The sequence below is a fragment of the Arachis stenosperma genome, chromosome 7, assembly GCF_014773155.1.
Source record: "Arachis stenosperma cultivar V10309 chromosome 7, arast.V10309.gnm1.PFL2, whole genome shotgun sequence".
In the NCBI taxonomy this organism is placed as follows: Eukaryota; Viridiplantae; Streptophyta; class Magnoliopsida; order Fabales; family Fabaceae; genus Arachis; species Arachis stenosperma.
Genome location: NC_080383.1, coordinates 45,411,016 through 45,437,312, shown reverse-complemented (window position 1 = coordinate 45,437,312; position 26,297 = coordinate 45,411,016). Strand labels below are relative to the sequence as shown.

The 26,297-nt window shown below is 32.1% G+C and overlaps 1 protein-coding gene across 3 annotated transcripts in view; it reads left to right on the top strand.

Moving 5' to 3' along the window:
* The window catches only part of LOC130940765 (uncharacterized), a 40,416-nt gene extending 17,998 nt beyond the window's left edge, over positions 1–22,418 (top strand). Inside the window, exons 7-13 of one of the 3 annotated variants that reach the window (XM_057868997.1) lie at positions 1,640–1,746; positions 3,367–3,539; positions 4,765–4,818; positions 7,719–7,828; positions 7,911–8,024; positions 19,014–19,139; positions 22,368–22,418. In XM_057868997.1, the coding sequence (XP_057724980.1) occupies positions 1,640–1,746; positions 3,367–3,539; positions 4,765–4,818; positions 7,719–7,828; positions 7,911–8,024; positions 19,014–19,139; positions 22,368–22,371 (688 nt within the window). In that variant the 3' untranslated portion in view covers positions 22,372–22,418. Of the gene's footprint in view, positions 1–1,639; positions 1,747–3,366; positions 3,540–4,764; positions 4,819–7,718; positions 7,829–7,910; positions 8,025–8,578; positions 8,695–19,013; positions 19,140–19,794; positions 19,945–22,367 lie in introns of those variants that run through there. The other 2 variants (XM_057868996.1, XM_057868998.1) reach the window with 2 other exon arrangements.
* The last annotated feature ends 3,879 nt before the right edge of the window (positions 22,419–26,297 follow it).

The window sequence follows — 26,297 nt, the reverse complement described above, 5'->3', positions numbered from 1 at the left end:
GCCCAGAATTTGCCTCCATTGTTTTCACTTTAATGAAGTCACGTGCGAGCGTCGAAGTGTATGCGTGGGTCACATGTACGCGTCGCTTGGCGATTTTTCATCCACGCGTACGCGTCATGTATGCGTACGCGTCGCCGTGCGACTTCAACTTCACGCGTGCGCGTCGATGAGTGCATCCCAAATCCTTGATTTTCCATGATATCTCCATTTTGCATGCTTTTCTCTTCATTTCTTTGATCTATTCCTAGCCTTTTCAACCTGAATTTATTAACAAACACATCAAGGCATCTAGTGGAATCAAAGGTGAATTAAAACTAACCAATTAAAGGCCTAAAAAACATGTTTTTACACTTAAGCACAATTTAAGAAGAAATCATAAAATCATGCTATTTCATTGAATAAATATGAAAAAAGTGGATAAAATCTACATAAATTAAGCACAAAATGTACCACGAAATAGTGGTGCATCAGAGCTATATGACCAATCTTTCCACAGACTTGAGAAATTGGCCTGCCTCCACCATCATTAAACTGATAATATTGTTGCCACTCACCATTAGTGAATCTTGCGCCATCACTATTTTTGAATCTTGAATCAATATTGTCATACCTTCCTCCATTTGAGAAGAATTGTCTACCCGTCACTGATCTGCCTCCTCAAAAGCCACCTTTATACTTCTAAAGCTTCTTCTGAAACCTCCTCTACCATTATAAATTATTGAAGTGTTTAGCTAAATTAGCCTGAATTAATGAATCTGGTTGTCTGAACCTTTCAAGCATACTATCATGTGCAACTAGCAATGCTTCTAACTCTCCAACTGAGAGACTGGTTGGTCTTTATTTACACCACAACTGTGGTCTCTATCAATGCATTAATCTAATTACTTTTTCGAATCGGTTCACCTATTGATTGCTAACACATACTCACTTATTGCACTTCCAATCCTTATACTACTTAACTTATTCTTCAATTGCATTATTCTGGCTCTGATTTGAGATTAGAAATAATCTTCTAACCTTTTCCACACTTGATACGCATATACATATACCTACCATGCGAGTAGCGAAAGGTTTTGACATGGATGCTAATAACCAAGACCATAACAATGCATCTTATCTTTTTCACCTTTGAAACTCTAGATTTCTTGCTCCAGTTACATCAATTTGCCACGGCATATGTTATTGCTAAATCTGTGAAATGAATCTTAATTACACTGTTAGTTAAGCTCTTAGCTATATATAGTAATTTCTAACCATAACTAACTAACAGATGCACTCTCTCTTCTAACTAATTTGCAACGGCTTAGACTCATCTGCTCTGCGGTGCACATATTCTTATCATGCAATTCATCTCATAGTCTATTAGTTTTTATGACAAAAGTATCTAAAATTCGATTTTTATTATTAAAAAAATCCAGTATGTAAGATAAGAAAAGGCATATACAAAATTTCTTTCCCAAATAGTTTCACACAAACGCAATCGTCTTTAATAAACTTTAAACAGTAAAGAATAAGGGAAATATCCTAGATGATATTTACCATATATATTATTTCTTTTTTAGGTTGTAATTTAGGGAAGGATTGAACATAATAGGAGTGGATTAGAATATCTTATTGCCATTTTTTTAAATTTGTGCAGAAACTCTTTTGATGAAAGAAGATCTGAGTTCAGGAGTGGTCTATCTCAAGCTCATTCTCGTACTGGATCTGTTGGATCTTTTGTACTTTTATCAGATATTTCAAAAGGTGAGTGATCGATTCATCCAAGTGCACCATATATATGCCGTAATTGCTCTTTAATTATTTGAATTTCACTTCGTTTATTCTATTATTGTATTGATCTTAGCAGACAATAACAATTTTTTAATATAACTTTGTAAAGTGTCATTCTTAATGGAATATATATTGTTGGATGAAATTCGGTTATTCCAGAAATACCAATGTTTCAATCTTTTTAGCCGTTAATTTTAATTATATATAAATTTTATAATTAAAATTAATAGCTAAAATTATAGTAAAATTAGTATTTATGAAATATCTAAAAAGTTTCATATATTATTAATATGTCGTAAAATGCAACTCAACTAACAATAATTTTGGATTTTCTTTTCACGAATCATATATTTTTAATTAGGGGTATATATAATTTTTAAAATTATATATAACAAAGTAAAATCTTGAAAGTGAATATTAAACTTAATAAATATTATAATATTTATATTAAAATAAATAATTTGAAAATAAAAATAATATTATTATATAGTATAAAAATATTAAGTAAAATATAAAAATATAGTATTAATAACTTTAGGATAAACTATCTGTCCAAAATATAAATTTAATGGCTGACCCAAAAATAACACTCAGTAGGAATCCATTTAAAGTCGATGAAATTAACTTGAATAGCCAAAAATATAGGATCATCATCAGAGGAAAAATTATTTTAACATAATAACTTACAAAATCAAAAGATATGAGATTAAAGAAAATGGTACTCTCTTTCCTGCAATATAATTAAATATTTAAATGGCACTAGTCTTCTCTTCCGCTAGTAAAAAAATATACATTCTCCTCTTCTATAAGATCAAAATTAAAAAATTATACATTTTAGTTTATTCCACCAAAATATCCATCAAATCATTGTATAAATATTTTAATGACAATTATTTGGTTGATTCAAATTATACAAATGATAAAAACATGAAATATATATTTATTATTAATATAATAAATCATATTTATTTTTAATATTTTATGTCATAATATAAAATATTTTAAATTTTGATAAAAAAATCTTAAATTTGAATTTTTTATTTATTTCATGATTAATAATAAAATATTAAAAATAAATAAAACTTTATGTTAATAATAAATATATATTGTGTATGATTATTATAATAATTATTTGAATCAACTAAATAATGATTACTAATTTATTCATCGTAAAAAATAATGCAATTTATTTTTGTGACATTATAAGATATCTCTTATTAAATAATTTGATATCTCTCATAAAAGATTGGCGATTTTATTTGGGGTAGCAATTACTTATAGTTATATATGAAAGCAATAATAATAGAGTAGTTTATTTAGTAGATATCTTGTTAGAAACAATTTATCTTTTTCTCAGAGTGATTTGTCACACTAATAATTTAGTTATTTTTTTTACTCCTTGTCCCCCTTCTGTATACTGAGTAGATGAAATTGTGGAAAAACGAAATGTTATGTGGGGTGTTAGATTCATCTCTCTTCTACCCTGGTGGTTTTAAGCTGCGTAATTTACAAATGGATTGATAAGTTTATTGTTTGGTTACAATCTTGTTTCCTCTTTCATACTCTCATAATTTTGTTCCCCTTCAAATATAGAAACAAGTGGTGACACATACTGGGACTCTAGAGTATCTCCAGAAAATATGGAAGATATGTGGAATCATCCTGTTGTCCGAAAAGAGTGGATTAAATCGAAACAGGAACCAGGGAAAGTGCTTATGGCTCGTGATGAAAAGAATAGGCCATATCTTTCTCGAGCCGAATTGAAGGTTTGAATATATAGTTTTTATTTGATGACATAACTTTTCAATAATATTATTTATATATCAAAATCAGCCATTAATATATTTATATATAAATACATATTATTTAATTTATTTTTAATATATATTTATATTCTAATATATATTTTATATTAGTGACTAATTTTAAAATACACCTATCATAATTATATATATAACGAGGGAGATGTTAAACAAACCAAGACGGATTCACAAAAGCAGTAAGGCAAAATTAAAAAAAAAATGTTATTTTTTTCAAACAAACTAAGAAAATGCCGAGTCAAATTTAACTTTTTTGAGTTTTGAAGGTAAATGCTATAGTGTCTATTTTATTGTACCTAAGTTACTAAAAAGAATAAATAAATAATATTTAATAAATTTTACATAATTTATTTTTTATTTTAAATATTTTATTTTTTACTTTAAAAAGTAAGTTAGGCAATTTAGCCACTATAATAAAAGTATCATAGAACGCACCTCTTTTGAAATGACGAATTGATTCATTTTACTAGTTTTTTATTTTTATTTGTTTTATAAAAAAACTAAATTATGAAAAAATCACTAGATAATTAATTTAGCAATTTTTGGCTAATAACCATGCACGTCAAATAATTTTATTATTTATATATTTTCATACTACACACAGTAAAGTCTAAAAATTTAGTTAAGAAATTAATATTATAATAATAAAAAACTTATATATTTTTTTTTAAGAAAAGAAAAAAGACCAAACGAACACACTCATGTCCGCTCAACTTTGTTTCTCTTAATTTAAAAGTTATTCAAGTCGAGCTAAAATAATCCGTTTATAAATGAGTCATACTTTTATTAGCATGATTCTACTTATTTTTATGAGCAAACAGAGTAAATTCATGAGTCTCTGTATCTTTTTTAATTTCTCATAAAAATGATGGTTTTGTCCTTCTTAATAAAAAACAACCAAATGTTAATATTTGTGGAGAAAGAGGCTTATAAAATTAAAGAAAAATTGCCCTAGTGACATGGTCACACATAATGGGTACCAAATCTGTTAATCATTGAATAGAATTTTCTTTAATTTTATAAACTAAAGCCAAAATATTTTCTCTCTTATTTTTCATATAATTAAAGATGGAACAACTCCTTTTTTCATAAGAAAATGTATCTTTGACATAAAATAAATTTGAATATGAATTGGTTCTTTATCATACTATTCTTTTATTTTTCCTTGCAGGCAGTTGCAGATATAATTCTATTCAAATACCTTCAAACAAAGAAAATGAAATCTGTGAGTAGACAATCTTACAGAACGATTTTGATTCGTGCATAAGAATAATAGAAAATTATTATTAGGATATATATATATATATATATAACCTGTTGAAAAAGTTGACAACCATTATAACTATATTGAAAACTTTTATTTGGGGAGCTATCTTCTTTTATCATTATAACAGTGATTGTTTCCTGATCATGACAAATAACATTAGAATAATGGCATAGACATGATCAAATGAATTAATGTAGTAAAGATGTAATATGAGAAGGAGATCGTGCTAGAATATTTTTGCACAAACAAGTAAATTATGAATGTTTACCAAGTCCTTGAACTTGTATGCATCACAATATATTAGCATATAGTTCAAAAAATCCTTTTGCTAGTTTAAAATAACTTCTGAAGTTATGGACTAAAATATAATGATCTGAATTAGAGTTAAATAACAAACTTAACTACAATCATCAAAATAACTTCTAAGACACTGGATTACAAGACAGTTACTAATTAAGGTCTTTAAAAAAGACTTCAGATTTAGACTAACCCTCCACCAATTTAAAAATTTTAGATATTATTGCCTTAAGTCTTCTTAGACTAAGAAGTGACTTAAATTAAATACTTCACCAACCTATCTTATACAAGACTCAAATTAGACCAGAATCTAACTTAAGAATGTTAGATATTATTTCTTCAAACTTTCTCAAGCCAAGTCTTGATGACTCAAATTGGATATTTTACCCATTTAAAAACTTTGGATATTTTCTTACTTTCTTAGGCAAGACTTAGATTAGATCGCAATTTAATCTAAGAACATTAAATATCCTTTTCTTAAAATTTCTCAGGGTAGAGATCACTACTGGATGAGGTTACAATGAAAAACCGTTGAGTTCAAATACTCCGTATTATCCAGGGTGTTTAGAAATTCTCAAGTTTAACAACTTAGTTGAGAACCCTTCTTGGTTCTGAGATAATTTACAGATTTTACCTAAGAAACCAAACATATCTCAGATATATAAGAGAATTTATGCCAAAATTACAAATTATGTTCGCTTGATATTCATATATAAGTGCGTAACTTATGAGGTGAGGATACGGAGAGGAAGTTTTGAGAGCAGATTCTTCGAAATCTTGATCTTCTCAAAATCTTTGTCAACCTAAAGAGATTCCATGACTTTTTTATTAAAATAGTCTTCAAGTCACAAAGTATATTTTGGAAACCTTTTCCACCTGTTGTCCTTATATTTTCCTAACAATAAATAAACGGTGATACTTTGGCCATATATAAAAGTTTTTCACTGAGTGTTTTGCACATGATAGAGAAAGCATTTGATCTCTAAATAGTTTGTCTTATTTAGCAGTCACAATTTAAAGGTCGGAGCCAAAATCGTGTTTTTTTTTTTTTTTTTTTGGTGACTGCCAAAACGTGTGTTTTATTAATATGACTTTTTGAGGTTAGCAATTTGGCACTCTTATTAGTTTTACAGACGATATATGAAGTTTTGGAATTTGGATCTAAAGTTTGAATTTCACTTCAGAGAGTAAAGTGTGATTTTTTATCCTTGAATAATTTCTCTTTCATATTTATTTTTAGTCTCACCTATGAAATAAATGGTGAGAGATCACACTTTATTCTCTAAAGTGAAATTCAAACTTTAAAGGATCTAAATCCAAAATTTTGAGGTGTACTGAACTGTTGCTTCTAAAATAGGTTGACTACTTCCAGAAATTAAATAATCTAAGAACCGGACCGAAGTAGCCAATTAACTTAATCGGGTTAATTGGGAACTAACCACCAGATCAGTTTGCATTGGTTTGGGGTAAAAATTGGTTGTTAGTGAACCAATTAAAAAGAATAGTTAAGCGGATTTTATTTTTAACGATTAATTAGTTTAGATAAACCATTAAAAATGTATTCGGATTATTTTATTGTTGACAAAAATGCTCTCAAGTTTTGTTGTTGACTAAAATGTATACAAATTATTTAAAAACATGACACAAATGTATATCTATGAACTGAGACGTCATATATTAATGGAAAAAAATAATGTGGCAAACGAAGTTTTTGATGTGGCCAGTAAAACTCTGACACTAGTAAATGAGTCACATCACGCTTTTCTGTTAACAGAGAAGGTATTTAATCACGATTGGACATTTTTAGCATTTTTTAAATTATTTGAGAGTAGTTTTGTTGATAACAAAATTCGAGAATATTTTTGTCGACATCAAAATAATTCAGATTTTTTTTAGTTGTTTATCTTTAAAATAATAAAATACTAAAATTTCATATTTTTAATTTTATTATATACTATTCAATTTGCATTCCTTAAATTTTTAAATCTTTAGTTTCACCAATTTTATGACTAGTTTAATTTTCTGAATCTTGCTTTTGAGGTAGTCTTATTTACTCAACTTAAATTCTGAAATTATATTCTTATATTCTTAGATATTTAAACTTTTTGAGTTTGAGAAGACACCTAATTTACTTGTATTACTTATGAAAATAAATCTTAGTACATATAACACTAGAGCAAACGTTAAATAATATTTTAATAAAATTATTAAATAATATTTAAGTTTGCTATTTATCAAAACTTAATTTGAGATATATATCTTGAAGTTACGAACGAAAACAAGAATCCATTTGCTACAATGGTTATTATATATGTTTTTTTCATGGGCTTAAATATGTTCTTGCCTCTTGGCCACTAACAATAATATTGCATGTTTTGACAAAACTAGGAAAGGAATTTATATTTTTCTTGTGGTACAAGATTTGTAGTGTTCTTCATGTGCGTTGATTTGGTGTAAATGACAACACAATTTTCAATCTTGTTCTTTCAAATTGTCAATTACTGTTAAGATGTGAAATGTTGATTCCCTCTCACTGTCTCTAAATATTCTTTGGTTCAAAGACAATACTTTGTGCCATTTCAGAAGTTGTAAGCATGCGTTTTCTACATGGAGTTGGAGAGCGACCAGGAATAATGGGAATTAGCTATTCCACAGCCTACTGGATTTACATGTATGTTTAAAAAAATATATTCTCGATTGTTGCTAGATATTATTTTAGCCTTAATACTAATACAATTATCTTGCTTTCTTAGGCAATTGGGCTATAGGGCTTATAAACTTGAATCCCCTGAAGATTTATACAATCCATTTGTTTCCATGTACTTCGGAGCTGCCTATGTGACATGGTTATCCGAATATGAAGAGAGGTATGTTAAATTCAGCTATATACTTACATATTCTCTTTCAGTTGTATCAACTATGCATAATATTTTTAGTTTAAATAAATTAAAGTATATATACATATAACATATACGTTTGGAAAAATCTCCTTATCTCCTTAATATATTAAAAGTATATCTTATTCCAAATTATTTATAGTGAGATGTTATTTTTTTATTTATCATTTTTACCTTAAAATAAAACCTGAAATAATTAATACTTTTTTATTTCTTATTTATTTATTTACTTACCTAATTAATTTGTTTATATTATTAATTACCTAGAATTTCAATTCTTACTATTTTGGGTTTTTATAAACTGATACGAATAAATCTGAACTTTTGCAATAAATCCATAATTATGATTAATAATTTTGAAAATAGAAGATTGAAAAAAAATACCTTCAGTAATAAAATTCATAAATAATTAAATAATTTTTACTTGACATACTTTAAACCTAGTAACCTACTATGTATTATTTTATTTGTTTTTAGGATAAATCAAATCAAATAAATAAATTGATTGATTGCCATGCAATTAGGGGTAGTAAAGTGGGTCAACCTGTTTTACCCCACTCCGTCAAAGTTCGTCACAAAGCGGAGCAGATTAGTTCACTCCGCCAAAGTGATATAGACTAAGTTTGTTATCCTATCCCGTCGAAAGGTAAACTAGCTTAATGGGCTAGTTCTCTCTATTTTTTTTTTTAAATAATCTATATTAATATAATAAATATATACCAATAGTAACAACTAAAAATGGGTTCAACAATCAATATAGTCCCGCATTCAAAATTAAAACAGTAGATCAGAGAGCAAGCAAAATAAAAAAGCAGACAATTAGGAATAGATAAACAATCATAATCCAAAAATTTAGGGACAATCAATACCTATAATAGAATCAAAAACTCCACAACAGAACTAGCATAGCAACAACGAATTGGTTTGGTAAAATTTTAATAATAAAAGAAACAAAGAATCAACTGTACGAATCTGAAAAAACTACCAGAGTGAAGGATTGATCAGCTAGGCCGTGATTGACAGCTTAGCTGAGACACAAAAAGGTTGTTGGTACGTGTTGATGGCGGAGGAGAGAGCTAACTGCTTCGATTTACAACAGAAGAGGAGGTTGGTTGCTGGGGGTTCAGGGCAGAGGAGGCTCGCCGCCGCTAGTGCTGCTAGACTGCAGTTGGTGCTAACACCACAGCTGGTGCTTGTTTGACATCGCATGATGATGAATACGCTCATTTTAGAAGCTTCGAAGATGATGAAGATAATGAAAACGTTAGTGCATGGAGCTTCGATGATGAAGTTGATGAAGAGAGAATAAGAGAAAAGGGGCAAGCAGTGTGATTATGATTCTGAATGTTTGATGAGTGAAAGAAAAGAGAGAAGGGTGTTTTAATTTTAGGGTTTTTTTTGGTCAAGTGGATTAGACAGTCTTAATCCTAGGAATTATCCATGCGTCACACACACACCCACGCAACACATTCACACACACTACATGAATTTATTTTTTTTAAGTTCATTTTTTCTCCTGTGGGATTTGAACCCAGGTCTGGTTATTAAGGAGGCATATGATATGCCACTCAACCAAGCCTCCAACCACTACGATTTGACATATTACCAAAATACCTTTTGTTTTTAAAAAATTAAAACCTCAGCCAGCTGGCCCAACTTGCTCTGTCCTGACCAAGCCCACGGGTTCAACAGTGCAGTTAGGCGATTTTTTTTGGCAAGTTTAAAATCTCATCCTAGCCCGTCATTTTAGTGGATTTGGCAAGCTGGCCCGACAAGTTCGACCTATTTTGCCAGGATAAATTCTGAAAAGCTGCAACAATTTACTATACATAAACTCCACGTTAGTAAATTGTTACTAAGTAAATTTAGTATAATGGGCCTATCACCTACCAAATTGTTGTAGGACGATGCAACGATGTATATGTAAGTTGTAAATCATGTTATCCTACAATGATTTACATGAAAGTAAACCGAGAGAAAAATATAACCAAATTTATTGTAGCCTCTCACGATTTATTAGGAAGGTGGCTTGCTCACACTAAATTGTTGAAACTCTTGCTATTTATCAAGGATCTGAGCTGGCTTTATCACTCTAAATTATTGCACCCTCTAACAATTTAGTGGGATACTCATAAAACACAATTTATTGCAACGTGTTAGCAAACAATATGGACTTATATATGACACACTTAAGTTTGTTCAACATGAATGTGAGTTATTTAGTTGCAAATACAATGGTTGAAAGCTAATTTTTAGCCCTTGTACACTATAACCGAAAGTTTTAGAAAAAATATGGAGAGGATATAATTTTACTGATGATAAGGATCCAACTGGTATCTTTATTCGTCCATTAACTAGGTTTACAGAACTGGAAAATAGTATACTACAAAAACTTGTAGTATGTGGAATCTAAATGTAGCCAACTTATTTTACAAGATTCAAAATGCTCTCATGCAAGATTTTGTGAAATATGATTCTTTTGTGATAGAGAGTGATAATGATTTGCAAGTTAAATTTCATTATTCCATAAAAATTTTCTAGAGGTAAAAGTCACAAAATTGTATGCCAAGATTGAGGATATGGTAGCCTAACACCGGAGGATCTGCCTCAAATCCTCAATATGGTCCATTGGAAGAGCTTCTAGTTCAATGTCTATGGTTGCGTCGAATGTAGCGTTAGTGCATCTCCTTATTTTGCAGTAGATTTAGTTGTACATTTAGTGAGTTTGCGGTTGCAATGACATCTCCTTCCTCCTTCTATGATGAGAGCTTCTGTGGATTCCATAGAACCAAATGTAATAGAAGAGGCACTTTAAGAGGATAACCAGGACGAGGCGTCTTCCATGATAGGTTATAACAGCAAGAGGGCACAAGTTGCATTGCATCTAGCTAGAAGGAACATCCCTCAAGATCCGAAAAATAGTAATACTTGCCACACTTTTCAACTTTGAATCTAGAGGGTCAAGATACAACAAGAATTTCTAGATGTACAATTAGGATTTAGGCGCAACAATTTGTATGATATTTTGTCCCATATGAGAACAAGATTCTTGTTCATCATGAATTACTAGCTACTTATATTTCATTTTTATGATCAAAGAATCAACTTTCGAAAGAGAAAGGGTATCTGGAAAGTTAGAAGTTATAGTGGACCTTACATGTGTTAGGAAACTCAAGTTTCTAGTGATCACAAACAGGGTTAAGTACGATTTTCTTCTCTAAGGTATAGGACGAAAATTTTTTTCATCCCCAATATTTTTCTGCATACAAAATCGTCCTTAAAGTTTAACCAAATTTTAAAAACGTTCTTTAGACCAAAATACCATTCTCTTCTTCTTATTAATCATATAATCTCTTCCTCTTCTTCACCAGAAGCAAAATCAGCACCCAACCCTTCCCTTCCTACTTGGACTCCCCCTCCTCCCTTCCCCCACCTTCAAAACCCTCTACAACATTGTCTCCACTACTACCTCTCACTCCATTGAGCAATCTCTCCATGACTCCTCCCTCTCCGTCACTCTCTCCAACATCGAGCTCCTAGCCTCACAACACCTCGCCCTCGCCGTCGCTTGGCTCTCGCCCTCGTGGTGCCACGACTCGCGCCCTAACCTTGCCGTGATTCACCCCTGCCTCATAGCACCTCACCCTCGCCGCTGCTTGGCCCTCACCCTCGCCCTCGCAACACAAAGACTCGCGCCCTAGTCTCGTCGCAACGCACCTGGCCGATGCCCTTGTGTTCCTCATCGTTGTTGGGGAGCTGGTGGTGGTGGTTGTGTTCCTTGCCCTGCGCCTCCCTTCCCATTCCCTCCCTGCCTTCCCCGCCCTCCACCACCCTTTCCCTCCCTTTCTTGTTAATGTTTGTTTTGACAATGATGATGATTTTCTTGTTTCTTGTTCATGTTTGTTTTAGTGATGAATTGCTGTTTTGATTTTGATTATTTAAGGTTATTGTTGAAGGTTGTTTCTTGGTGCAGATGGTGATGGCGTGGTAGTGGGTGGGGTGGTGGTGAGATGCGAGAGAATCGGTATTTTTTTCATTTAAAAAGTTAATCTGTCTAAGAGGATGATTTTAAAACTATGTTGAATCTTAAGGACAATTTTGTATGTAAAAGAAGGTTAAAAACAAAAACAAAAAAATTTCAGCCTAAACCATAGAGATCAAAATCATACTTAATCCTCACAAACAACTTGGTTACAGTTTGATATGTGCATACAATTTTTAATCTTTCCAACATACCACATACTCCAATTTAGCCTTATCTGTTGTAACTTAATCTAATCAAAATTATCACTACTATTCTAAAACTATTTCAAAATTAACCTACTTTTAATCTAATTCAAAATCTACCAAATCTATCAAGAATATTTTCACTAACCTCTTCGTTTATATAACCTATAATTTGAGTAATGTCGTTTAATCAGTGCAGACATTCTATTTCATCCATTACGATCACTTTTTCCTCTTTGTTTTTCTTCCATCAATGTTGCAAGAATGGAGGAAAGAAAGGAAAATAATTATAAATCTTGAGAGAACAATGATTTTAGGGCCTTTCTTACTAGCAGTGTGGGAGGGGGCAACAATTTACAACACTCGGCAACTAAATCACTGCAAGGGCAACGAATTAAAACCTTGTATGCCCTAATAAATCGTTGAAAGATGCAATAATTTATTTTGTAGCCCCTACTAAATCACTGGAGGGTATAGTTAAATTAACTGAACACTATTCTCCCAACTAAATCATTGGAGCATGCAGTAATTTACTTGTCTAATAGCTATTCCTAATAAATTATTGCAAAATATAACGATTTATATAACATACATTGTATGAAAGAGCCCAGTAGTGGAAATAATACAAATATCCAACACAAAAATAATATGGAAGCAATAACAACACAATATGGCAGCAACTATGAACAAACAAATATAGCAAGTAAAACAATAATAAGAACACACCGAGATTTTAATGTGGAAAACTCCCTCAATGTGAGAGGTAAAAATCACGAGTCATCTAGACCAATGGAATAGTTTCACTATAATCAAATGAGGTACAAGAGAGTCTCAAACAAAGCACAAATCGTGCATATAACCAGTCAAAATATCAAAGCACCAAAGCTTACAAATGAGAAGCAAGAAGATAAAAAAATAGCCAATAAACAGAGATTCTATTCGAAGCCTATTTTTCTCTCTGCAAACATCCAATCAAAATCTTCACTGTTCAGAATGAAGAACAAGATGAGAAAAATCTACGGTCCAAATTTCACATCGATCCAACGGTAAAAGAATGAGAAACTGCTGTTCAAAGATTGCTGCTCTGTGTAAAACTGGAAAACCTATTTCCTCTCTTGCGAAGCCAGTTTCTCCCAATGCAGACTTCCAATCATATCTTCACCATCCAAAATGAAGAACAAGATGATAGAAACATACAATTTAATATCAAGCCGATCCAACGGTGAACGATTGAGAAATTACTATTTGAAATTTACTGCTTTAAATAAAAATGAGAATTCTGTTTTTCCTCTTCAATCTCACTTTTATGGCTATACTTTCTCACTCTCAATAACCCCAAAAATCTTATTAGTGTAGAGACACAAGGGTTCAAGAATACACCTCCAAAAAATTGGACTTGACTCTCACAAAGGAGAGAAAAAGGCCCAACAAATCTCCCCCTTCTCGACTAGGTGAAGGCCCTCGCCATTCTGGCGATCAAACAACATGTTTCAAGCTTATCTCTTGACAATGCTTTTGTCATCATATCAGCACCATTATCATCAGTGTGAACTTTCTCAAGTTCTAATCACTTGGAATCTAACACATCCTGTATCCAGTGATACCTAACATCAATATGTTTAGATCTTGCATGAAAAGTAAAATTCTTGACAAGATGAATAACACTCTGACTAATATACAACAACACATAACAGTCTTGCTTAAGACCAAGTGCTATAAGAAACTTCTTCATCCACAACAACTCTTTACATGCTTCACTTGCTACAATAAACTTTGTCACTGTGGTAGAAAGTGCAACACACTTCTGTAGCGTTGACTGCCATGAAATAGCTCTCCCTGCAAACTTGACCAAATAACCTGAAGTAGACTTTAGAGAATTAATCCTGCCATGTCTACATCAGTGAAGCCAACTAGAAAAGGTTGCTCACTACCAAAATTCAAACTTAAGTTACTTGTACCTTTGAGATATCTCATAACCCATTTAACAACATTCCAATGTTCTTTACCTGAACTAGTGAAAAAATGACTCACAATACCAACCGCATGAGCAATGTCTAGTCTAGTATACATCATAGCATACATAAAAATTCTAACAACTAAGGCATAAAGAATTTCATCCATTGCTTGTTTCTCCTCATCAGTGGTTGGACACTGCTTGGTGCTCAACTTAAAATGAGGAGCAAAAGAACTAGCAACACATTTGGTATCATTCATGCCAAACCTTTAAAGCACCTTCTTTATGTACTTCTCCTGTGACAAATAAAGCTTTTTAGAATCTCCACAACGAGTAATAATCATGCCCAAAATCTGTTTGGCAGGACCCAAGTCCTTCATAGCAAAGAACTTGCTCAACTGTTTCTTCAACTCATTAATCCTCAAAGCATTCTTACATACAATCAAAATATCATCCACATAAAGCAAGAGAATGATAAAATCACCATCAAAAACTTTTTGCATAAATACACAATGATCTAAAGTTGTCTTATGATAACCATACTCCCCATAATAGATTCAAACTTCTTGTACCACTGTCTTAGAGCTTGCTTCAACCCATAAAGACTCTTCTTAAGCTTGCACACAAAGTCTTCCTTTCCATTGACAACAAAGTACTCCGATTGCTCCATGTAGATTTCTTTGTCTAAATCACCGTGAAGAAAAGTTGTCTTCACATCCATGTGCTCAATCTCCATATCAAGAGAAGCTGCTAATTCAAGCACAGTACGAACGGATGGCATCCTCACAACAGGAGAAAAAATCTCTTTATAATCAACATATTTTCTTTGGCTAAAGCCTCTAACAACTAATCTAGCCTTATTCTGAGACTTAGAATTGTGTTCTTCATTCTTGATTCTGAATATCCATTTGTTCTTTAAAATGCTCATACCCTTAGGTAGCTTCACCAACTCATAGGTATCATTCTCAAGCAAGGACTTCATTTCTTCTTGCATAGCTTCAAGCCATTGAGCTTTGCTTTCATCTTCAACAGCCTCTCCAAAACATTTAGGTTCTCTCCTATCAATCAACAAAACAAACTCATGTGGAGATTACTTTGACAAAGGCCTACTCTCTCTTGTAGACCTTCTAAGTGCATTTGCAGAAATTTCTAAAGCTGGTTGTTCATCTTGATCATCATGACCAACTTCATCAAGTATCGGATCAACTGTTCCATCTTCACCTGCACTTGTATCATGCTCATTACTTTGAGCTTCAATTCTACCATCTTCCACCATAGGCATAAAGAAAGTAATATCAAAGTCAAAAAAATCATCACTAGGTTGAACCATTGGCTTTTTCGCATTATCAACATCCTTCAATGTTTGGTCCTCAATAAAGATAACATCTCTACTCCGAATCACCTTCTTGTTAACAGGATCATAAAACCTATAACCAAACTCATCCATGGCATAGCCAATAAAGATACACTACATACCTAGTCTTTACATCAAGCTTAGATCTCTCATTTTTGAGAATATGAACAAAAACTTTACATCCAAAGACTCTTAGATGATCATAAGAAACATCTTTACTTGACCATACCTTCTCTGACACTTCAAATTGTAAGGAAAAACATGGTGTCCGGTTCAAGACATGAACGACAGTGCTCAAAACATCACCCCAAAAGGATTTTGCCAATCCAGACTATGACAATAAGCACCTAACTCTTTCAACGAATGTTCTGTTCATCCTTTCAGCCAAGCCATTTAACTGAAGAGTCTTCGGAGGAGTCTTCGGATGTCTTATACCATGTTCTTTATAATAAGCATCAAATATACCTGAGTACTCACCACCATTGTCAGTACAAATGCATTTCAACTTCTTCCCAGTTTCTCTTTCAATAGAAGCTTGAAATTATTTGAACACATTAAAAACTTGATCTTTGGTCTTCAAAGTGTAAACTCATAATTTTCTAGAATGGTCATCAATAAAGGTTACAAAATAGATTGACCCTCCAAGTGTTCTTATCTTCATCGGTCCATATACATCAGAATGCACCAAGTCAAGTATCTCCAGCTTTCTTGAAGGTGGATGGCTCTTGAAAGAAACCCTATTTTGTTTCCCAACAAAGCAAACTTACAACCAGATAAAAGATTCCTCTTAGATAACATATCCATGCCTTTTTCACTCATATGACATAATCTCTTATGCCATAAATCAGTTTCATCAACAAACTTAGCAGCATTAACAACATCTTTTACAATCTTTGCTTGAGTTAAATAAATAGTAGAGTGTTATGTACCTCTAGCAACAACCATGGAACCCTTGGTGAGCTTCCAACTATCACGAGAAAATGAGCTATCTAAGTCTTCATCACACAACTTACCAACAGAAAGTAAGTTCAACCGAATATCTAGAACATGCTTCACACACTTCAAAGTCAACTTAGTACCATTGGATGTTTCTAAGCAAACCTATCCAACACCGACACATTTTGCAACACCTTGATGAGCCATTTTCACATCACCAAAATCACCAAGAGTATAAGACGTAAACAAATTTCTCCTAGATGTAACATGAATAGAAGCACCACTATCAATCACTCAACTAGTGATATTATCAACAAGGTTAACAGATTCAAACCACTCCTCAACAAGAAGAAAATCATCATGAGTTACATTGACCTTGTCTTCATTGCTACCATCATCTTCATTTTTGCTCTTGTCTTTACTTGCCTTGGCTTTTTCCTTCTTTAGCTGCCAACAAAATTTTTTCACATGCCCCTTTTGACCGTAATGATGACACTCAATATTTTTATACTTACTTCGAGACTTGCTTCTACTTTGATCTCTACTTTTAAGATCTCGACTTTTATTTCTTCCCCTAGACTCAGAAACAAGAACATCCGAATGGGTAGTCAATGTACCTTGTGACTTTCTTCTCATTTCTTCGTTCAAAAAACTACTCTTGGCAAGATCCATAGAGATTACACCATCAGGAGCAGAATTGGACAATGACATTCTGAGAATTTTCCATGAGTCTAGTAAGGAGTCAAGAAGTAACAATCCTTGAACCTCTTCATCAAACTTGATACCCATGGAAGATAATTGATTCATTATTCCTTGGAAGTTATTCAAGTGATCTGTCATTGATGTCTTATCTGTATATTTCAAAGCCAACAACTGCTTGATAAAAAATATCTTGTTATTTCCAATTTTCTGAGCATACAACTGTTCAAGTTTAATCCAAAGGGTCCGAGCATGTGTATTTCCAATAATATGGTTCAACACATTATCGTCAACCCACTGCCTAATATATCCACAAGTTTGTCTATACAACAAAGTCTAATCGTCATCAGATTTATCATTAGACTTCTCTGTACCAAAAACTGGTTGATGAAAATTCTTGACATAAAGAAAATCTTTCATCTTTGACTTCCACAAATGATCATTAGAACCATTAAGAGTGATCATCCTACTAGTATTAGTATTAGCTTCCATTGTTCACAGAATTACAAGCCTAGAAAAATAGCAACAAGCTTTGATGCTAGTATAAAAGAGCCCAATAGCAAAAATAACACAAATATCCAATACAAGAACAATATAGAAACACTCACAATATAATATGGCAGTAACTATGAACAAGCAAATATAGCAAGTAAAACAATAATAAGAAACACACCGAGATTTTAACGTGGAAAATCCCCTCAATGTGAGAGGTAAAAACCACGAGTCGTCCATACCAATGAAATAACACCATTATAATCAAATAAAGTATAAGAGAGTCTCAAATAAAGCACAAATCGTGCATATAACTAGTCAAAACATCAAAGCACCAAAGCTTACAAATGAGAAACAAGAAGATGAAAAATACCCAATAAACAAAGCTGCTATTCGAAGCCTATTTCTCCCTCTACAAATTTCCAATCAACATCTTCACCGTTCAGAATGAAGAAAATGATGAGAAGAATTTAGAATCCAAATTTCACATCGATCCAATAGTGAAATATGAGAAAATGCTATTCAAAGATTGCTGCTCTGTGTGAAACCGAAAAACCTATTTTCTCTCTTGAGAAGTTAGTTTTTCCCACTTCAGACTTCCAATCAACATCTTCACCGTCCAGAATGTAGAACAAGATAAGAAAAACACGCAATTCACATTTCAAGCCGATCCAACGGTAAACGAATGTGAAATTGCTATTTGAAATTTACTTTTTTTTTTTGCATAAAAACAAAAATTCCGTTTTCCTCTTCTATCTCACTTTTATAGTTTTCTCACTCTCAATAACCCCAAAATCTGATGGATAGAGACACAACTCACAAGGTTGCAAGAATACACTTCTAAAAAATTGGACTTGGGAAATAACTTTTTAAATTATTCTTGAAAATTAAATTTAAATAATATTCAAAACAATTCTTTACATATCTAAACATTCCATTATATTCTTGTGATTTTTGTTAGTTTATAGTAGGTAAAAAGAAAGTCCTTTAATATAAAATTGATCAATTTGGTTCTTTTGGGGATTTATATTTGACATAAAAAAATTGACACATAAGAATCACCTTGATATGTTAAATGTTCACGGTAACAGATAACTTCGGTGTATCATGCAAGTATTATAAGAATATTAAGCTGACAATAGTAATAACTTCCCTAAACAAAAATGCATGCTTAAAAGTATTTTTTTTTTTAAAGGAAAAAGAAAAATGATTGAATGTTGATAATCACTATTTTAATTGTTTGTTTTATTTTCATTTGTATAACCAAGTCAATTCAACTCTACTATTTTAAATTTAGGGAAAGAACTCCAGAGTTCGTAGTTCAAGCATATTGTGTAGGGCCTCAAAATGTGAATCCTCAGGATACAAATACCCTTTGGCTCAAATTTGAGGAAGCTCTGAGCAGTTACGAAGACGGGAAAGGGTACGAATTTAGATGGATGGACAAAAAATAGAGTAATTCTATGAAATCAATTTTTACTTACTTTAAATTTTAGATTTTAAATTATAAAATTTTAATCTTGAATCTTAAATTTTCTAAATCTCAAAACTTGCAAAAAAATAAGAACTTTTAAAATAAAAAATAGACTAAAATTGACTAATAAAAATTGGTTTTTATATTTTTTTTAAAAAATATTGTCTAAAATCGCCTACTTTTACTTAACCAAAGGTAACTTATCAAATGACGTGGAAGTAGCGCTTTATTTGGATTATATTAAAAAGTAGGGCCTTTTTTTTCACTTTTTTATTTATTGTTATTCTTTTGCAAATTAAAAGGTGCGAAAATGTCGTGTTTTGTGCCTTAAGATTAGTTTAGTAAAATTGTAAAAAAAAAATTACAAATCTTTTTGCTTATTATAAAATGTTAAATTTATCTGAATAAATAAAACCAAATAAAGATATGATAAGCTATTTCAATTGTGGCAAATGTTGAGTCACCAAAAAAAAAATTGTGGCAAATGTTTTGTTTTATATTTAGAATAGCTTTTCTTTTTTTTTTCTTTTTTATGAAAAAGTTATCTTATTTTTGAAATTTGAACTTCGGATAATCTTATGATCATATGAGTTTTTCTTTGTAGGAATAATGATAGCTGCTCCATTATGTAAGGTGCATGTAATTGTTAGATCAATTATGCTTCCGGGAATACGTTTGAGATTTTTGTATTTTGTTTAAGATCTGTATAACTGGGATAGGGAAATTAATTTCTGGCATTCATTATTGGAAAAGAAACAAGCGATACAGAAAACGTTTTCCATTTTTATTTTAATATTTTTATTTTTAAGACTTTATGAAAAAAATTAAATACAGAAAATAAAAATAGAAATTAAATTTTTATCTTTTTCATTAAATCTTGAAAATAAAAATATTGAGAATGAAAATAAAAATGTTTTTTTTTTTCAAATCAAACAAGCCTTATTCTTTTAGAAAGTTCATGTACAGTTGCTTGCGTAATTTTGTTTATAATATAGACTTGTTTGCTATCGAAATATTCTTTTTAGAAAATTTAGATCATCTACTTTTCAAGTCAAGTTATTCAATTACGAAAGGTAAACATATTTTTTCTTCGTGTTTGTACAGATTAAATCGGTAAACAACTAAAAAAATATCCGTATATATGGAAACACGGAAATTTTCTTAAAATAAATAATTTAATTATTTTAATGACGAAATATGTAATTTATAACAGTTTTAATTCATTGATTAATGAGCAACTTGCAATTTAAAATTGCCCTTAAAACAGGTATACTAAACATACAAGTTTTTTTGTCTTATAAATTTTATAAGTTGGCACAAATTCAACAAAATACACGTGCATTAGACTCCTACAGTAAATACACGCACGTTACTCAACCACTTCTTATTTGTAAAGCGCGCTATTTATCATTATGAACGACTCTTCTTCTTCTTCCTCGATGAAAACCACAACTGTCATTTTTCTTTGCGTTTCTCCTCTTTCTCCTCTTCTTCCTTCTTCTTCTCCTCCTTATTTGTGTTTCTCCTTCTTTTTCTTCGCGTGTTTTATCTTTATCATCGTGTTTCTCCTCGTTCTTCTTTTGATTTTGCAACATTATGTATTTTTTTCTTCTTTGTTTATTTTTTTCCTCCCAAAAAGAATTATGAGAATATGAAATAAGAAGATGAAGAAGAAGAAGCAGCAGAAGATGAGGAGGAAGAGGAAGAGTTCTGAATTATGCAGAACTCATCAGAATAAAAATACACCCAAATATCTTCGTTTTTACACCCAAATTTGCTGCAGATACAGAAATGAGTTATGTTACGTGTACACTAAAATCAGCCACCAAAGTCGGCAAGAGCTGCAAAATACACCCAAAATACACCACAGAAGGCCTGCAAAATACACCCAAAATACACCATATTAAAACAAGCATAAACTATAGAATGCAAATACAACTATAAAACCATCATAAAAAAAAAACAAAAACCAGATTCATGAATCATAACTAACCATAAACTAAAACAATTCAACTAAAAGAATAAGACAATTCACCTTCCGTCAGATAAAAAGTCATAAACTGTAAATACACCCAAACTTTTATAAAAATACACCCAAATATTCCTGATCTACACCCAAACGTCTGATATAAAATGGATAAGATTATATTAGTTCTAATAAGAACTAGTACATTAGATTCAATTCAAACAAGGAAGAATTAACAGCAAATTTTACAGGCAAGGTTCACGCACTGGTTCATCTGACAATCTGAAGTTGAATTATCTATTATTTTCAAAAACGATTTCAGAACTTGATGTCAAAAAATAATAGAAATTGAGAATAACGAAGAAAGAGAACAGAGAGAGAAAAGCACATAAATGAAGAAGGAGAAAGAGAAGGCAAGGAATTCGAAAAAGGAAACGGAACCCTTTCAAAAATTAAAAATATGTTAGAGGCGCGTGAAATATATGTGCATAACAAGCGCGTTTGAGCATAATATCAATTAGAGAACTTGTAAGACATATATAGCAAAATCACTTGTACGTAAAGATTAATCCATCGAATTATACAATGAATATCAAATTATATACTCGTCAGTAACTTTGATATCTCATATTTTTTAATTTTCTTACGCATAATTATTCTTTTTGAATACTAATTTAAATGGGTTGCTTTCTAAAAAAATAATGTGTTAATTTTAAATAGATAATTTTAAATTACGGATACATTTAGTTGTCAATTAATCAATAAGTTAAAAGTTAAAATCGTTCATCTTTTCTATTATTTGAAATAGTCTATTTTTCCTGTTATTTTAAAATATTTCATTTTTAAAAGTTTAGTCTAATTTAAATTATTAATATTTTTATTATTTTCAAAAATTATATTTTTATATTTATAAATACACATATCTCAATACGATGTAAATTAATAAATATGCTACAAAATATATATTTTGGTAATTAAAATAATTAAATTATTTATTTTAAAAAAATTCCCGTTCTTTATTATTATTATTATTATTATTATTATTATTATTATTATCATTATTATTATTATCTAATACTGTCTTTTTCTCTTCTTTTTTTTTCTGCATTACTTTATTTTTGTTATTTAACGTGTCTTCTACTCTTCTTCCTTTTCTTTTTACTTTATTTTCTTTTTTTAATTTATTTGTTTATTATTATTATAATTAAAAGCTAAGATTCTCTCCGAAAGGGAGGTGCTTTCCATGTGATTAGCGCCTATGCACCGCAAGTGGGTTCGGACGAACAACACAAGATAAGGTTTTGGGAGGATCTAGAGAGTTTGGTTCAAGGCATACCTTCGGGAGATAAGATTTTCTTAGGAGGAGATTTAAATGGCCATGTTGGGAGAGAAGTGACTGGATATGGGAATATTCACGGAGGCCATGGTTTCGGGGTGATCAATGCCGAGGGTAAAACTATTTTGGACTTTTCCTCAACTTTTGATCTTCTCATCGTAAATACATGTTTTAAAAAGAGAGACGAACATCTTATAACCTATAAGAGTGGCATGACAAGCTCTCAAATCGACTTCTTCTTGTTGAGGAGAGTCGACCGGAAATTTTGCATTAACTGTAAAATTTTGCATTAACTGTAAAATTATCCCGGGAGAGAGTTTGAACGCCAGAAAGAAGCACCTTCTGGGCGTTTAACGCCAGAGTGTTAGCATCCTGGGCGTTCAGAAAAACGCCCAGTGACAAAGGACTTCCTGGCGTTCAACGCCAGAAGAAGCATCAGCTGGGCGTTGAACGCCCAGGAGAAGCAGCATTTGGGCGTTAAACGCCCAAAACATGCATCGTTTGGGCGTTTAACGCCAGGATGGTGGGGAGGAGGTAAAATTCGTTTTTCTTTACAATTTTTCTAAATTTTTATGTTTCAATTCATGATTTCTTGCATAAACATGTTTCAAAATGTCATTCTTCAAAATCAAATTAGTTTTCTAAGAACCCTAATTTCTAAAATCCCTTTTTCAAAAATATCAAATGTATCTTAATTCATAAACACAAATCTTTTTCCAATCCAATTCTTTTTCAAATATTTTTAATTTCTTCTCATATCTTTTTCAACTCATCTTATCTTTTTTCGAAACTGCCTCTCTTTCTACTCCTCTCCTTTCCTTTCTTTTGCTTGAGGACAAGCAAACCTCTAAGTTTGGTGTGATTTGCCATGATCACTGAGTTAAAACTCATTAAGATCATGGCACCTAAGAGAACAGGAAGAGCAAGGATGTGAACTTAAGGGAGCTGAAGCGTCAGAAATTAATTCTTGAAGGCACCCCACAGACTAGAGGAACATCCACTTCCCAAAATACAGGTTGTTAAGTTCTAATTCTAACTTTAACTCTGTGATAGTATTATTATAGGATTTTACCTTAGAAGTTATATAGGAGTAGTAGTAATTAGCATATCTATTTTGGCTTTATTTCCAATTAAGTTATAACTTATTTTTCTCATCATCATCAAACATGAATAAAATAGTAGATTTGTAGAATAAAGAGGCAATTTAATTTTTTCGAGTTCTTAATAAGGAAAATTCTAATTATTTATATGTGGTGGCAATACTTTTTGTCTTCTGAATGAATGCTTGAACAGTGCATATTTTTGATATTGAATTTTATGAATGTTAAAATTGTTGGCTCCTGAAAGAATGATGAACAAGAGAAATGTTATTGATGATCTGAAAAATCATGAAATTGATTCTTGAAGCAAGAAAAAGCAGTGAAAAAAAAAAATTTCTTGCGAAAAAAAAAAATATAATATCTGGATCAAAAGGAATAAAAGCCAAACAGCCCTTAAAACCAAAAGGCAAGGGTGAAAAGGATCCAAGGCTTTGAGCATTAATGGATAGGAGGGCCCAAGGAAATAAATCCAGGCCTAAGCGGCTAAATCAAGCTGTCCCTAACCATGTGCTTGTGGCATGCAGGTCCAAGTGAAGAGCTTGAGACTGAGTGGTTAAAGTCGTGATCCAAAGCAAAAGAGTGTGCTTAAGAACTCTGGACACCTCTAATTGGGGACTCTAGCAAAGCTGAGTCACAATCTGAAAAGGTTCACCCAATTATGTGTCTGTGGCATTTATGTATCCGTGGTAATACTGGAAAACAAAGTGCTTAGGGCCACGGCCAAGACTCATAAAGTAGCTGTGTTCAAGAATCAACATACTAAACTAGGAGAATCAATAATACTATCTGAATTCTGAGTTCCTATGGATGCCAACCATTCTGAATTTCAAAGGATAAAGTGAGATGCCAAAACTGTTCAGAAGCAAAAAGCTACTAGCCCCGCTCATCTAATTAGAATCTGAGCTTCACTTGAAACTCTGAGATATTATTGTTTCTTAATTTCTTTTCATCCTATTTTATTTATCTAGTTGCTTGAGGACAAGCAACAGTTTAAGTTTGGTGTTGTGATGAGCGGATATTTTATACGCTTTTTGGGGATAATTTCATGTAGATTTTAGTATGTTTTAATTAGTTTTTAGTTAAATTTTATTAGTTTTTAGGCAAAAATCATATTTCTGGACTTTACTATGAGTGTGTGTATTTTTCTGTGATTTCAGGTATTTTCTGGCTGAAATTGAGGAAGCTGAGCAAAAATCTGACTTAGGCTGAAAAAGGACTGCTGATGCTGTTGGATCCTGACCTCCCTGCACTCGAAATAGATTTTCTGGAGCTATAGGAGTCCAATTGGCGCGCTCTCAATGGCGTTGGAAAGTAGACATCCAGGGCTTTCCAGCAATATATAATAGTCCATACTTTGCGCGAAGATAGTCGACGTAACTTGGCGTTGAACGCCAAGTACATGCTGCTGTCTGGAGTTAAACGCCAGAAACACGTCATGATCCGGAGTTGAACGCCCAAAACACGTCATAACTTGGAGTTTAACTCCAAGAAAAGCCTCTACTCGTGGATAGCTTTAGTCTCAGCCCCAGCACACACCAAGTGGGCCCCAGAAGTGGATTTCTGCACCAATTATCTTAGTTTACTCATATTCTGTAAACCTAGGTTACTAGTTTACTATTTAAACAACTTTTAGAGAATTATTCTGTATCTCATGACATTTTCAGATCTGAATTACATACTTTTTGACGGCATGAGTCTCTAAACTCCATTGTTGGGGGTGAGGAGCTCTGCAGCGTCTCGATGAATTAATACGATTCCTTTATTTTCCATTCAAACACGCTTGTTCTTCTCTAAGATGCTCATTCGCGCTTAATTATGGAGAAGGTGATGATCCGTGACACTCATCACCTTCCCCCAAACCATGAACGTGTGCCTGACAACCACCTCCGTTCTACATCAGACTGAATGAGTATCTCTTAGATTCAGTACGCAGAATCTTCGTGGTATAAGCCGGATTGATGGCGGCATTCATGAGAATCCGGAAAGTCTAAACCTTGTCTGTGGTATTCCGAGTAGGATTCTGGGATTGAATGACTGTGACGAGCTTCAAACTCCTGAAGGCTGGGCGTTAGTGACAGACGCAAAAGAATCAATGGATTCTATTCCAACCCGATTGAGAACCGACAGATGATTAGCCGTGCTGTGACAGAGCATAGGAACGTTTTCACTGAGAGGATGGGAGGTAGCCATTGACAACGGTGACACCCTACATAGAGCTTGCCATAGAAGGAACCTTGCGTGTGGGAAAGGATTTCAAGGAAGAGTTGAAATTCAGAGGACAAAGCATCTCCAAAACTCCAACATATTTCTCATTACTGCACAACAAGTAACGCTTTTATTCTCCATTATTAAAGTAATAACTATTTATTTTATGCCCTTTTCTTTATTAAAATACGAGGCTAAAGAATCCTATTGGTATCCTGACTAAGACAAATAAAATAAACATAGCTTGCTTCAATCCAATAATCTCCGTGGGATCGACCCTTACTCACGTAAGGTATTACTTGGACGACCCAGTGCACTTGCTGGTTAGTTGTGCGGATTACAAATTCGTGCACCAAGTTTTTGGCGCCGTTGCCGGGGATTATTTGAGTTTGAACAACTAAAGGTTTATTTTATTTCTTAGATTAGGAATAATTTATTTTTATTATTTTTATTGCTATAGAGTCATCAAATTCTGATAGGATAGTTTCTTTTCAAAAATT